Consider the following 14,131-nt stretch of genomic DNA (forward strand, 5'->3'; position numbering starts at 1 on the left):
TGAAATAAGACTCCACAATAATGGTCCAGTTTATTTGTTACAACTTTAATGAACATGGCAACATTTCAAAACCAAAAACAAGTTAAATTCAAGAAACAAACCAATAGATTATACACAGCACATGAAACCTTGATTACCTCTAAGGCATGCTCCTTGTTTAGTCTTCTACACCCCTCGAACTCTGTGTTGAAACACTGAGTGTCTCACGTGTACACAGCCCCAACAAACAGTGAGTGACCTTATTTTTACTACAGAAGTGTTTTAAACTGATAAACCCCAAAGTTCCTGTCCTCATCCAACTTTCTAAAGCACATTCCTGTCTGCTGAAAGTTACTCATGAAGGCATTCACAGCGATTAAAAACAACTTTCAGACAACTCTAAACAAACTATGGCATCATGGTTAAAAAGAGACAAGTCAAACCGGGCAGCAAAAACAAATCTAACCAACACTTTTTGCAATCAAAGAATTTAAATTTCATTGGGTTGCTGTTTTTTTTGGGTTTTTTACCTTATCACTGGAGCTCTTGAACGGTCTACGTTCAGCAGCAGGATAGACTCAAAGGATTCCTCCTTTTGTGTGTAGGGGGGGGGACAAACTACGACACGGGCCTGATTCTACGACCTAAGCCTGCAGCATCCTCCAACACTGTGAGCGAGAAGTGAAGGCGTTTCAATAGCAGATTTGCACTGCACTTGAGGGCAGATTCACACCACGACAGGAAAAAAAATTATTAAAAATCATGTATTGAACCGTTTCGTTTCTTTGACCTAGCAGTTTAGCATGCAGTTTTACACCAGTGTCAATCTAAAGCATCGACATACAGTCACTTTCAGACTTACCAGGGTGCAAATATAGAGGCTATTATCATATTAAGCAGATTCGACATTACCTCCTATGCAACAACCTTTTCACTTGTCAAAACTTCACATCATGCAGTTCATTCATGGGAAAAAAATGGGCTGTGAATTTCCTGGACATTTTCTTTTTGTTTAATGACACAGGTAAGCATTTGTTTGCATGTATGTCACTGGACAAAAACACTGGTTTTCCTTAGGTTTCGCTTACCTGTGTTATTGCAGCAGAACCTAAGGTGCAAGGTCTGGGATGACACTGCAAAGATCAGATATATATGTATGTATATATTGCACTCTTTGCCGTCAGTGAACAATGCAGTCAAAGAGATCGTTTGGACTTTAACATTAACAGCCTTTCACAGCAGTGCTCATTCATAAAAAAAAAAATCATCATCAATACTGAGCTAATCAGCAGCACTTCCACTACTAGCATTCCACATGCTTATTATAAAGGACATATTAGAGAGATTATCAGCAGAAACCTAAGCATGCTACGCTGGAGTTATGCAGGAGATTTCTAAGCAAATATATTGCAATGAATGGCATTTTGTTTTTAAAAAGACATCAACTACACAATGGCAAGTTGGCAAATATTCAGAACGCAAAAAAACCCCAACATGGACATCCTTAAACAGTTCCTACCAGCAGTGTAACAGACCTCAGTTCAGAAATCCAACTACCTACACAAACAATCTACAGGAGCTGAGTAAAGAGAATCTCAGAAACATGTGGTACAAGAATCATCACATTCTGAAGCGCTAAGCCTCTCCTGAGAACATTTCATACTTACCCAAAGACAAAGGAGGGAGGGGGGGAGGGGAAAGGGCAATATTTGAGAAAAAATAAAAAAATACTACATCGTTGGCAGTTTATAAAGCGTTCTTTCTCAAAGTCAAATCACAGGTTTTTTGTACTTACATTACAGGAGGGCTCAACTGATGGATGCCGACTGCTTAACCACCCCAGACCCTACAACATCTACCACTTTTTGTTGCATCGTTTTATACTTTTAAAAACATTCTTTTCAAAAAAAGACAAGTGTAAACATGTGAGTTCACAATTGGGCAAGACAAATGTTTCAATGCATTTTTTCTCTCCCTCTCTCCTTTTCAAAACAATTTTACCTCACTGTCCTGGAAAAAGAACAGCACAAAAGGTAGATGGATATATAACACTAAAAATATGCATCATTTCTTAGAACCGCATGTTGAGAAGGATACTTGGCTTACCGCTTTTCTAAACTTGCCTGTGGAGGAGGAAGTGACTATCAAGGGAGGCAGCAAAAAATAAAATATATATATATATACAGTGCAAACTACACCTCAACAATATCAGCAACCAATGCAAAAAGTGAGAAGGAATGCCACAGCAACGCAGGTAATGCATGAGATCACGACACACAGATACCGTCGGCTTTCTCGTGACAAACATTTTTTCTACTTGCTAGAAATAATATGAAATATATAAATAAGTCTGAACCACCCGGCATCACTGCACGCAAGTAATGTGACTACGAGTCTTATAGACAGTTGGAGAGAGACAGGACAGCACAATTTGGTTTTGGACAATCAGTTCAAACTACAACGCCCACCCCACCTATCCCCCCCCTGCTCAGCGGCCTCACGGTAAAACAAAAACAATCATACAGAAATACATCTCCACCCCAACTTACCAACACAGGAGGTTTCAGTTTGTTTTATTGCAAAAAAACACAACAGGCAAGAGCAATTTTTAAAACTGAGATGATTTTACATGGTAATGTCTACAGTTTAATAAACATGACTTCTAACCACATTTAATGTAGATACAGGGCTGGAATGACCATATGTATAATTACCTCACTAAAAACAAAGCATTTACAAGAAAAAAAGAATAACAAAATGGAAAAAAAAAAAAAAAAGAGAGAGAAAAATCAAAGAGGACGTGTTCGCCGGGTAATCTGCCATCTATGTGAAACACTTTCAAACCAAGGAAATTTAAGATCTTCATCAAGGCGTCTGCATCCAAACATTTAACAAAGGATTTTGTTTCGACAATGTAGCATTTACTTTATGTCCACTTCACATTACTGGCCCTGTGCAGAAGAAATACATAGAAGATACATTGCATGTTAACAGCAGAAACAGTGGACTCAGCTTCCCAAAATAAAAAGCTAAAAAGCCTGTGTAGGAAGGAAGGTGGTTTTGGTTAAGTGTGTGAGGCTGCTGCGGTCACCGGAGCCCTGTGAAAACCTGAGGAGTGAAGCGGGTTACGGTGCAAAACGACTGAGTGTACGTGAATGTGGACAGCGCATTATTATCGGGGCGGGTGTACCTGGGGAGCTTGTGGCGCCGCGCCCATCGGCTGTGGGTTGGCCGTGCCGTAATAAGCGGCCTGCTGCCGGTAGTACTCCGCCCAGGCCGCGCTGTAGTCCGGCTGGCCTCCAGGTTGAGAGGCAGCCGCTGCCGCTGTGGCCTGAGGGGCCGCTTGACCTCCAGGGGATAAAAATAATAGAGAAAAAAATAAGTTTGTACAGCCAAGAAGCTCAAGGTCAAGTCTGAAGTTTTCTCACTGCACCTAAGAGACACCATGATAAAATTCATGAATGCTTTTTATAGAACTAAAATATAAGGAACAGAAAGCCAAATATGCTTCTCTGGGTTAGTTACACAAGCCAACAAGGCAGCTATTCAACTAGGGAGGCTCCTGGTGACTCATCTGCTAGACACTCAAAGAAAATAATTTTATTTAAAAAAAAAAATAATAATAATGAGTCTTTAATATAAATTTAAAAAAAATAAAAATCAGGCCAGTTTAACATGTTTGAAGTCATTAGTTACATTCCACAGGAATCAAATTAACTTGTACGTGTCACTGAGCGTGGCACTTTGCATTTAATGGTTATGTGGTCAGTTCATGTGGGATTTGAACATTAAATCGACCTCATAAGTGTCAAGTCAACACCCTGCCGAAAGATATCTACTCGTTTGGCTGTGAATGCCCTGTTCACTACCATGGATTCCTCCTCTGCGTTTACTTTTTTTTTTTACCAGTTTTGGAAATTAAATCAGTGAGAGAATAACAAATATACGGAATAATAATAATAATAATAATAATAATGAGGAGAAGAAGGAGAAGAATAATAATATAAAAGTAAAGAAGTAGAAGTATATAAAGCAGACCAGCCAGACAAGAGCACGACAAAGGATATTAACAACCATTAGACATAACACAGCTTTCCCAACATACATTCAGCTACTATTAAATAAATTGTAAAAGTAGAACAAAAAAAAATTCAGGCCACAGTAAATGCTTCCAATCTTGTCAGATTAGATTTATAAGAAGGGGAACGAACCCGCCACTGAGGTCTCTTGGTGGCGGGTCAGAAACCTTCTTCCTTTCTATTGGGCGGCTGCGAGAACAGCAACTCTACTAGCAAGAGGGCTGCTTGTGGAGGCAACCACCCTTTAACATCAAACACACTCATACTTAGAGCTGGAGGAGCGATGAGATGTTATTTAACTAGACAAAAGCCTAACCTATGCTGTGTTAGGAGTAGTACGCTTGTTTTCCTCCATGCTAGCATCCAAAACCACAATAAAGGGTTATTACACCAGGCTTTAGTTTCTTATACTACTATACTATATACACTAAAGCATGCTGATCTTGGTCTTACTCTCGTTGAATGAATGTAAAGTCTATGATGCAGCATGTGCAAGTAAACATTTATAACTCATCCAGCTGAAGAAACAGAAGGTGGAAATGGGGAGGAAACAAACCAGTCACATTGTTCTACAGATGTGCATGTCGGGTGGCAGTGAGAGTTACAGCGTAGGGTTTCAGACATATCTGCGGCGCGTTTTAGCACAAAACCCTGCTCGAGCACTCACCTTGTTTCTTATAATACTCCTCCCAGGCTTTCGTGTAGTCCTGAGGTTGCTGACTCTGTTGACCTGCAGAGTGAAAAGGAAGAAACACGTTAGAGCATTCAAGCATCAAATCGAACCACAAAACATAAACAATGACCCTACATTGCTTATATGCACAACCCCACAAGTCAAACACTCATCATTTAACTCCACAAAACACACACACTCAATAACAGTAAAACATTCATAGCACATGGAAGACTGTGCCATCAGTGTGGATAAAGCCCTGACTTAGTCTAGAAAATAATCTACTCTGAGCTGATAAAGGTGGATCTGTGTCCACAGCAGTCCTGCAGATAGTCAAAGTGTCCCAGTCTAAACAGCACAGCCGTCAAAAGTCAAACAAAGTGGAGGCACACTTGAAAACGCTCCACGGCAGGTTAGTAATGCTCACAAATACCCAGACCTGAAAAAGAAGCTGACTAAATGGCCGAGGGCTGTTTAGACTGTCTTGTGTTAAGAGGTGTACACTGAAACTACGTTCATATACCCATTTTCTTGTAATATTCCTCCCAGGCCTTGGTGTAATCTGCCTGTCCACTCTGACCTGCAGCCTGTGGGTCACCTGTTAAAGAAAACGGTACTTGTAATTAGTCAATCATTCTCAGCAGTTTGTCCTCCACCTGCCTGGGTTGGGCTGTCAGCCTAGGGGTGGTGGAGGAAAACTACCCTGTTCCTGGGGTATTTAAAAAAATGTTAAAAAGCTGCTCTGCAAAAGCAAAGTCATTTAAAAGTTGAAACCAAACCAATTTGTGTTTGTTAGTAACACAAATGAGACATGAGCACAGCACACTATCAGGTAAGTCTACTGAACTACACTGAGCTTGTCTGAACACTTTCCATTTCTTCTGCTCCTCTGCTTTGCTTTAAGTGAAAAAACACTCCGGTTACCTTGGCCGTTGGCTTGACTGGTGCCGGGCGCTCCGCTGGTCGGGGTCATGGGAGCCTGCGGCTGCTGGCCGTATTGAGCGTAGTACGCTGCCCACGCTGCTGCGTTGGCATCCGCTGCTGCTTTATCTGCACGCAAGAAACAAGCTGGTAACCACACAACAGCCAGGACTCATTCTGGCAGCAGCAATGTTGTGCCTTACTGAAGACGTGCAAAGGCTAATGCTAGCCAACTGTAATAAGACACCATGTATCGTCAAATCTGCTGATGTAATCAATACTTGTGTTTTAGCACATAAATCTCAAATGCTATAATATTTTGAAAGCAAATATTTTCAAGGAAAAAAAACAAGAGTGTCAATAAAAGAGCATTTACTTCTGTAATTACTTTTTGTGCCTACAGGGGGCACTGCTTCTCCCCAGAGTGCAAATTCATAGTTAAAAAACAAAGCACCGAGCTCCTTGGCCCTGAAACTTCACCCTTTAGCGCTTTCCAACATTTATCCTTGTGGTGGGGCGTGGTTTGCGGTGCCGTGCGGACGCACCTGCACGGCATCCGCAATCACGCCGGCCGTGTTAAAACACGGGGACTCAGGGGTTGGTGTGTGTGTGTGGTGTGACGTGAATTAAATAAAGTTGGCTCTGAACGTTGCTCCGTGGTCCTGCCGTGCCTTATTCACGCCACATTGGTGCCGAAACCCAGGAGGCAGCACGGCGGGTCCGTATCGGAGTCAGGGAATGGAGGAGCTGGCCCGGAGGGTGGCCGAAATGGCGGCCGCCCAGCGGGAGCAGGCGGCGGAGGTGCGTCGCCAGCAGGAAGAGCTGCAGGACCGGTCCGAGCGCCACCTGGAAAGGATTGGGGAGCTGGTGGCGCTGCTCTGGGCCTGGGCGCCACCCCCACAAGTGTGTCCCGAGGACAGTGAAGCGGTGGAGGAGCCGTGTGGGGCACCTCGGCAGCCGGAGGTGGTGGACGAGTCACGCGGGGGTCCAAGCCTGCCGGAGGAGGAGGAGCAGCCGGGTGAAGGGCTGCTCCTGCCGGGAGCGGTGGAGGAGCCGCTCCAATCGGAGGCGGAGGACGAGGCGGGCGAGGGGCTACACCTGCCGGAGGAAGAGGAGTCGCTCCACCCAGAGGTGGACGAGGGGCTGTGCCTGCTGGAGGCGGAGGCGCAGTGCGGGGAGCCGCTCCAAACGGGAGTGGCGGAGGCGGAGCAGCCGTGCGAGGAGACGGAGGTCCCTGCTCCAGAGCAGCCTGCGCAGCCGGAGTTGGAGGCAGAGGAGCGGGATAGCCCCGCTAAGCCGGGGGTCGGCGGGCTGGCTAGTCCAGCCTCGCTGCCACCAGTCGATTCTGCGCGCCTGACGTCTGCCCAGCCGCCTGTGTACAGGAGCTCACAGCCATGCCTGTGGGGCCGTGTCCGTTTGCTACGCGGCCGACCTCCGGACCAGCTTCGCCGTTGCCGCTGGATGCGCGGGCGGCCACCAGAATGGACGCTTCCCCGTCGCTTGGGCTGGGGCGCCGATGTTTTGGGCCGAGTCTCGCCCCAGTTCGCGGGGGGGGAGTAGGTTCGGCCAGATTGCTCCCCGGCCTCAATCGGGCGATGGGGGTATGTGGTGGGGCGTGGTTTGCGGTGCCGTGCGGACGCACCTGCACGGCATCCGCAATCACGCCGGCCGTGTTAAAACACGGGGACTCAGGGGTTGGTGTGTGTGTGTGGTGTGACGTGAATTAAATAAAGTTGGCTCTGAACGTTGCTCCGTGGTCCCGCCGTGCCTTATTCACGCCACAATCCTGTTTGTTCCATTGTTTTTCATTTTGTTTCTGTTGGGTCGCTGTATTTTATGACTAACAGATATACTTTCTAACCTCTGAGTATGATTTCAAATATTAAAATATGGCAAAGGGCTTTTCACATCAAATGCCCCCATTAGCAAATACTCACTTGGATCAGGCTGGCCCTGCTGCCAGTGTGGGTAGCCGTTGCCCCATCCCTGAGGCTGATATGGAGCAGGAGGACCACTGAAGGAAGAAAATAAGTAACCATCATCTCTCAGTCAGCCATGTTCAGATATTCTTACTATCAAAGAGGAGGCAACTGTACTTACTGTGGTCCGGGTGGGCCCTGATTGTATGGTCCAGGATTGTATGGACCCATGGGAGCACCAGGGGGTCCGGGTGGTCCTGGAGGACCATGTGGACCTGGTCCTCCATGTGGGCCAGGAGGGCCATGTGGGCCACCCATGGGAGTGACAGGTCCCTGATCAGAGAAATGGTGCGGTCAGTATAAGAGGGGTAAATAAAAAATAAATACCGGAGTCTTCACATGGAGGCTAATTATAAAAACAGTTAACTCACCCCAATTTTCTCCTCCACTAGTTGCCGGGCGTAGTCGATCTGCTGAGGAGACCCTCTGACTGTAAACATCTTAATGTTGGGGTCAGCGTTGGGCGGAGGATTCCTCTGGAGCTCGATTCTGGCTCCCGACTGCTGGCTGATGCCCTTGATTGTCTCACCACCTGGAAGAGAAACATGGTCAGAGTTTACAGGGAGAAAAATATTTTAACCGTTTTGGTTGACCCTTTCGTCTCTCTGATCTCTCTACCTTCACCGTGTCACTCTCTATTGTGTGTTCAGGTCTCAGATTATAGGGTTGGGGTTATCCATCAGCTTGTCAGCGTGGTGCATGAGTTTTCATCACAGACCATACACATTTTAAACCATTATTTACTCCATAAGGTGATTACTAAGAGTGCACTACACTCCTAAAGTTTGTTTTAATAACTGAGCTCGAGCCCCACTGCTGTTGAGGAGCGACTTACCTTTCCCAATGATCAGACCAGTCTTCATGGTCGGGACCGTAAAGGTAAACTCTTGGAGGCCACCAGGGGGGCCCATGTTCCAGTTGCCCTGCCCGCGACCGCGTCCCCTGCCACCTCCATGCCCTGGAGGTCCTCCTGCCTGGACGCTCCGCAACAGGTCGGAAATGATTTCTGCCGCGTGCTGAGCCTGGTCAGGGGGACCCATGATCTGCGCTATCCTGTCTGGTGTGGTGCCATCATCTGGAGAGAGGAAGGAGGGCGATTTGAGACAACTGAATCACAATTTCAGCTTTGATTTCTATTACTGCTGTCACATTAAACAAATCTATACTTTTCTAGTATTTCCTCTAATTATGCCTCTAACCAGCGATGCACTGTGCATGTGTTCAGGTCTCAGATCATAGGGTTGGGGTTATACATCAGCTTATCAGCGTGGTGCATGAGTTTTCATCACAGACCATTTTAAACTGCTTGATTTGCTTCATGAATGTCATGTTAGATGCTCACCTGGTTTGAACTGAATCCTGACGCCTGTGTCATTCTGAATTTTCTTGATCATTTCTCCATTTCTCCCGATAACAATTCCTACTGCAAAACGTGGGACAGGAACCTGAACAATAAGAGGACAGAAAAGCAAAATTAACACGATCCAAAAACCCTGGTCAACAACGTGATGAATTAAACAAATGACAAGTACTGACATCTAAGCTGTCTCCTCCAATCCTTGAACCGTACTCGCTCCTCTGCTCCCTGAAGCCCTGATCTCTAATCAGCTCCATCACCATCTCTTTGGCTTGCTGGGGAGACAAAGTACATATTATTACAGTACAGTCTCCATGTGGAAGACTTGGAATTTAAAAAAAAAAAAAAGTTTTATGACATCAAAATCCCAGCTGAAGTCTCACCTGAACTTTAAAAGGTTCTCCTGAAATGCGTAGTGGTTTGTCTGCGCCTGTGTTTTGGGGCCCATCTTGGATCATGACCATTTTCACTCCAGCTCGTTCCTGCAAATGAGAAAATAAAACAAAAGGTGAGTCAGTAGCAATCACATCTAATTATCTCTATATTTTTTTTGTCTCACTTTGACTTGAGGCTCACCTGAAGGCTTTTGATGGTTTCTCCTCCCTTGCCAATGACAAGTCCGGCTTTAGAAGCAGGTACCATAATCTCCTGAACAGTCATTCCTGGGCCGTCGTTGTGGTGGAACGCTGGGGCCGGACGCCCCTTCTCAACGATTTCTGTTAGTAGCCTCTTTGCCGTCCTTAAGGGAGAAAAAAAATTACCATTTTGTTTAGTAACGGATAGTAGGGCTGCTCGATTACAGCAAAAATTATAATGGCAACTTTTGGACTTTGGTCAAAAATACATTGCTGCCCACACCAGCTTCCACGGGAATTCTGCATATGAAACAGGGGTGACACTTACTGGATTGATTCTGGTAATCCTGTTAATGTCACCGACCGATCTGGCATCCCTCCGCTGTCTACAAGAGAGAAGACACTGTAAACACAAAACCCTCCAAAAACAGTTGGTATGCTCCGACTTCTCAGCACTGGCAGCAAATCCAAACCTACCAGGGGCAATCTGTATTTTGCACCCAGACTCCTGCTGGAGACGTGATATTTGTTCACCTCCTCTTCCAATAACTAGAACAGGCAATGACAAAAAACAAGTATAAATATCAAATTCTAAGAGCACAGAAGTTATGCTTTTTGGGGTTTTTTTTTTTTTTTGGTTTTTTTTAAACAAACACTTACTGAAGCCAACCATGCCATCTGGGACCTTGAATTCTTCTGATGTTGACCTTAGGATAACGGGAGATTAATCAACATAAACTTTATAATACAATGAAGCCAAGCACAGTATGTGAACATGTTTAAATTGATAATGCCTGTTTACCTTGGGGGACCAGCCATTCCTCCAATACCTGAAAAGGCTGCAAGAAGACGACCAATTAGCCAAAAGAAGACTTAATAAAATAAAATACAATTTTGAAGAACCAAATTTCACATTCTTGCACATATTTGGCCTTTTTAAAGTAGTAAATACAACTGCACCTTCAGTTCACTTACCATCATTTGTAGCCACTTTCTTTGTCTCTGGTTGGTCTGTGAAAAAAATGACATAACCAGTGTAAGTACCTCTCATTATTCCCATGCCACATCACATTATTAGCTCCCCCCCAATCAAAGAAAAAACAAACTGATTTTACACATCTAAAATTCATTTGTCAACACTACGTGGAATTTAAACAGTTCAGACAGCTGGATTAGACGCTCATCTGCCAGCTTCCTGCATGCATACTTGGCTTGATATCCTATCTGAAGATATTTAGTCCTACTCAACGCTGATGCTAAATCCTCAGTTTTGTTTAACATAATTCAACAATACTCTGCAACACAGAGCTATGCTGTAATGTTCTATCTGCCAGATTATTCAAGCAGCCAGAGTCCTTGCACTTATTAACTCAGTAATGAAGTCAATTCATTGGCTCCAAATTAGAAATAAATCACCATTGAAGTCCCTGTATTTGTTCAGCTCTCAAAGGTTTGTTAACCCCAGTTCTGACTTGATCAGTGCCTATAACCCGATTATACCTCAATTATACCTCTCAAGCAGGATGTCAGATTTTTCAGAAGAATACCCCCAAATTGTTTTTCCAACTCAGAAATCCTGAGATGTCCCGCTAATCCCGATTTAACAATCTTAGATGAGGGTAGAGAACATAAGCAACAGAAAAGCTGTAAAAGTCTGTAAATCATCATTGTGGATTTGTGACTCGCTAAATAAGACATGCTGAGATCAGTGACCAGCGTCTATACAGGAACATGCTGCAACTCACTTTTTAAGTGAGGAAGAAAAACCCAAAACAAAAGTAGAACAAGAACTGTGCTGCACTGCTAGTAATGCGTTAATAGCTCTGTCTTGCTGAGGAACAAAACAAATCCTGTTTTTCAGCCTTCGCTAGTGGAACGCGCTAAACTCAGGAGTGTCACTCCCAGCGCCAAGATCTGAGGCAAATACAAAGCAGCATTAAATCCAAGTGTCCTGAAGGTGCTTTCAGTTGCACATAAATCATACTTCCGTGCCAGAGCTACAACGTAATTATTGGAACTCCATTTTAACCCTACGCCCCAACCTTCTACATACAACAACTACACGTCAGGTCGGCGCATACCCCAACAACTTGAATGCTGAGGAAGTTAAGAGTTAATAACTGTGTGTGTGTTAACTGGTCTTATTTCTTTGTGAAGTACAGTTTGTTTGTTTTTTATTTTATATTAAGTTTCCAAACCCAGAGAAAGTAAATAAACCCAGATTAAGCATTATAATGTAATTAAAACCATGATTTTTCCCCCCAATCTTTTCCAGACTTTATAATCAGTACATGTGTGAACCAAGCAAACTGGAAACTGTCATGCTTTCATTTTGGACCACATTAACCACCAAAAAACATCTACTTAACCTGTTTATAGGCTAGTAAAGCTAATTACACCCACTCACGCCTTAACCAATATTTGCCTCCAGTCTGGTCCACTCAATCAAAAAAAATAAATAAATAATGATTTGACACATGAAAATATTTACAAGACATTAGAAGATAAGGTAAAACCATCACCCTAAACACATGCCATGTGCAACATACTGCTGCTTTTTAACTGGTTAGTAATAATGTACAGTGTTAGATCTAAAGGTGAAAATTCACACTGAGAGGAAAAAACGATTAAAAAAAACAAAATAACTGGGTTATGGACGTTAAAACAGAATAAATGCATTTCAGCAGCTGCTAAAAAATGAAACACAAAGGCAGGCATTAACTAGAAAGACTTGCATTGAGATCGATTTGAGCCACTGACCGATATTCAGGTTAGGCATGGGAAAATACCCACCAGCGTCCTCCAGGGGCCTTTTCTGGCCCCCGTAGCCGAACTCGTTTGTCGGGGGTGCCGCAACTCCGTCCCCGCCAATCTTTGCTGCGATCTGAAAGCAAAAAATGAAGCAACAAGAGAACACGTGAACTCCCGAGATCATGTATTTGTTGTTCGTGTCTCTTAAGGTGCGTTTGGAGAGGAGAGGCGTGCTGCCTGCGGCCTACTGTCCTAGCCGGAAGTCCAACAAAGGGGAGCTTCAGGTTTCACTTTAGCAAATCGGTTAATTTTGCTACAACACAAAAACACCAGCTTGCATTTAACTTATACAATTATTATCTTATTTTTTAACCACTCTAAGCTGCGATCTGTTGTGTTTTCCCGTCTGTTTTCGTTTTCAGAGTAACGCAACGTTAGCTTAGCTCAGCTACCTTCAGAGCACAACGACAGAAAGCGCCGAAAACTCGCAATTCGTTCCCGGCCTGCGGGATATTTTTAGCCCGAGTGATTCCGTAGTCGTCTTCTCACCTGTCGTGCTCGTTGCAGAGCGTCTTTAAAAGCGTCGTTCATGCCGCCACCGGCGTTTGAGGACGGGGGAGCCACGTTGCTGTAGTCTGCCATATCTGCCTGCTGCTGCTCTTCTCCTCCTCGGCGCGATAAGATGGCGGCTCGGTCTCACAAACGGGAGGTGGTGGGAGACACGAGAAACTCGCGGGCCAGTGTTTGCTCTCGCGATAACGGCCTCACGTGTGTCACCAGAGGAGATTTGGAGCAGGAATCAGTATCAGACGACCTTTGAAATGTACTGCTGTAGAAATACTTCTTTTGAAATTTTACTTGAGTAAAAGTGCAAAAAATATGAACATAAAAGCGAAAAAATTAAACATTCTTATCGTGTTCAACAGCATGTTTCAGAAGATCACTTTTAACACTGGTTTGTAATAACTGATAGATAATTGGGGCTGATTTTAAGCTTCAGTTTAAAAAAAAAGCAAACTGATTATATTTATTTTCATTAATTTCACTTTGTAATTAGTTACTACATTCATTGTAGTGAAGAAAAAAAACAATATTCCCCTGAAAGGTAGTATTATTTGCTTCTATTCCACCACATATACGTGATAAATAAATAAATGTAAACTTCTGGGTTAAATATGCTATTTTATAAAGAGTTTCCGCATTTTACAGGGATACAAATCTAATTTTACACGTGCAATAGACCTGCTGCAGCTCATCATTTGTGTTTGACTGTGTGCAAAGGTTGCAGCGAGGGGATGTCAAATTATGCTTTGCAGGAGAATCAGCCCACCAGACGGCCCATTTTGTGTAACAATTATAGTCTTCTTTCGACTACTCCCTTTAGGGGTTGCTCTCCTATCCACCCCCAGTATCCTCCTCTGTTACACCAACCCTCTCTATGTCCTCCTCCTCCGCATTCACAAATCTTCTGTGTGGTCTTCCTCTTTTTCTCTTGTCTGGCAGCTCCACATTCAAAGTCCTTTGTCCAGTATATTCCCTATCCCTCCTCTGCACATGTCCAAACCATCTCAGTTTTGCCTCCCTAACTTTGTCAGAGTCCAACAATTGCACTTAAATCAGTAATAACTTTATAATAATATTTCTTTAGTAACATGCAGTGCTGTCTTTTGTTTATGAAGACAAGTTGCTTGAATCTTCATGGCATAAAATACTATTATCTAATATTCAGTAAGGTTGAGGTTCTGTGCCAGCTATAACGAAATCCCAATGAATCCCAACGAAATCTCAGAGGAGAAGCTCTTTGCACTATAAACACG

At 43.9% G+C, this 14,131-nt stretch overlaps 1 protein-coding gene across 6 annotated transcripts; it reads right to left on the reverse strand.

Annotated features, from left to right (window-relative positions):
- Positions 1-24: 24 nt before the first annotated feature.
- fubp1 (far upstream element (FUSE) binding protein 1) lies at positions 25-13,020 on the reverse strand. 6 transcript variants are annotated; one of them, XR_014889639.1, is made up of 20 exons: positions 12,864-13,020; positions 12,324-12,447; positions 10,539-10,574; positions 10,366-10,402; positions 10,224-10,270; positions 10,041-10,112; positions 9,892-9,949; positions 9,565-9,727; positions 9,372-9,470; positions 9,168-9,263; positions 8,974-9,076; positions 8,467-8,706; positions 8,003-8,163; positions 7,753-7,904; positions 7,590-7,666; positions 5,656-5,781; positions 5,255-5,329; positions 4,725-4,788; positions 1,068-3,329; positions 25-647 (listed from the first exon to the last, which is right to left on the reverse strand). XR_014889639.1 is itself a non-coding variant. In XM_085255960.1 (20 exons), exons 1-20 carry the CDS (start codon positions 12,954-12,956, stop codon positions 2,922-2,924), a joined length of 1,992 nt encoding a protein of 663 aa, XP_085112086.1. In that variant the 5' UTR covers positions 12,957-13,020; the 3' UTR covers positions 25-2,921. The 6 variants fall into 6 exon arrangements, 5 of the variants coding, with proteins under 5 accessions (XP_085112086.1, XP_085112087.1, XP_085112085.1 ...); XM_085255960.1 differs by having other exon boundaries at positions 25-2,930; positions 3,170-3,329; XM_085255961.1 differs by having other exon boundaries at positions 25-3,329; positions 12,357-12,447.
- Positions 13,021-14,131: the final 1,111 nt, after the last annotated feature.

The sequence above is a fragment of the Mchenga conophoros genome, linkage group LG18 (assembly GCF_057382185.1).
Source record: "Mchenga conophoros isolate Kocher_MC1m ecotype Shallow Benthic linkage group LG18, M_conophoros_male_GT1.1, whole genome shotgun sequence".
NCBI classification, from domain to species: Eukaryota; Metazoa; Chordata; class Actinopteri; order Cichliformes; family Cichlidae; genus Mchenga; species Mchenga conophoros.

Bases quoted from the DNA above. Each gene is read 5' to 3' on its own strand.
- fubp1 (XM_085255959.1), bottom strand. From the start codon at position 12,956: ATGGCAGACTACAGCAACGTGGCTCCCCCGTCCTCAAACGCCGGTGGC. The intron at 12,448-12,863 runs GTGAGAAGACGA...TTTTGCTTTCAG, and splicing joins CTCTGCAACGAGCACGACAG to ATCGCAGCAAAGATTGGCGG. The intron at 10,403-10,538 runs GTAAGTGAACTG...GTCTTCTTGCAG, and splicing joins GAAAGTGGCTACAAATGATG to CCTTTTCAGGTATTGGAGGA.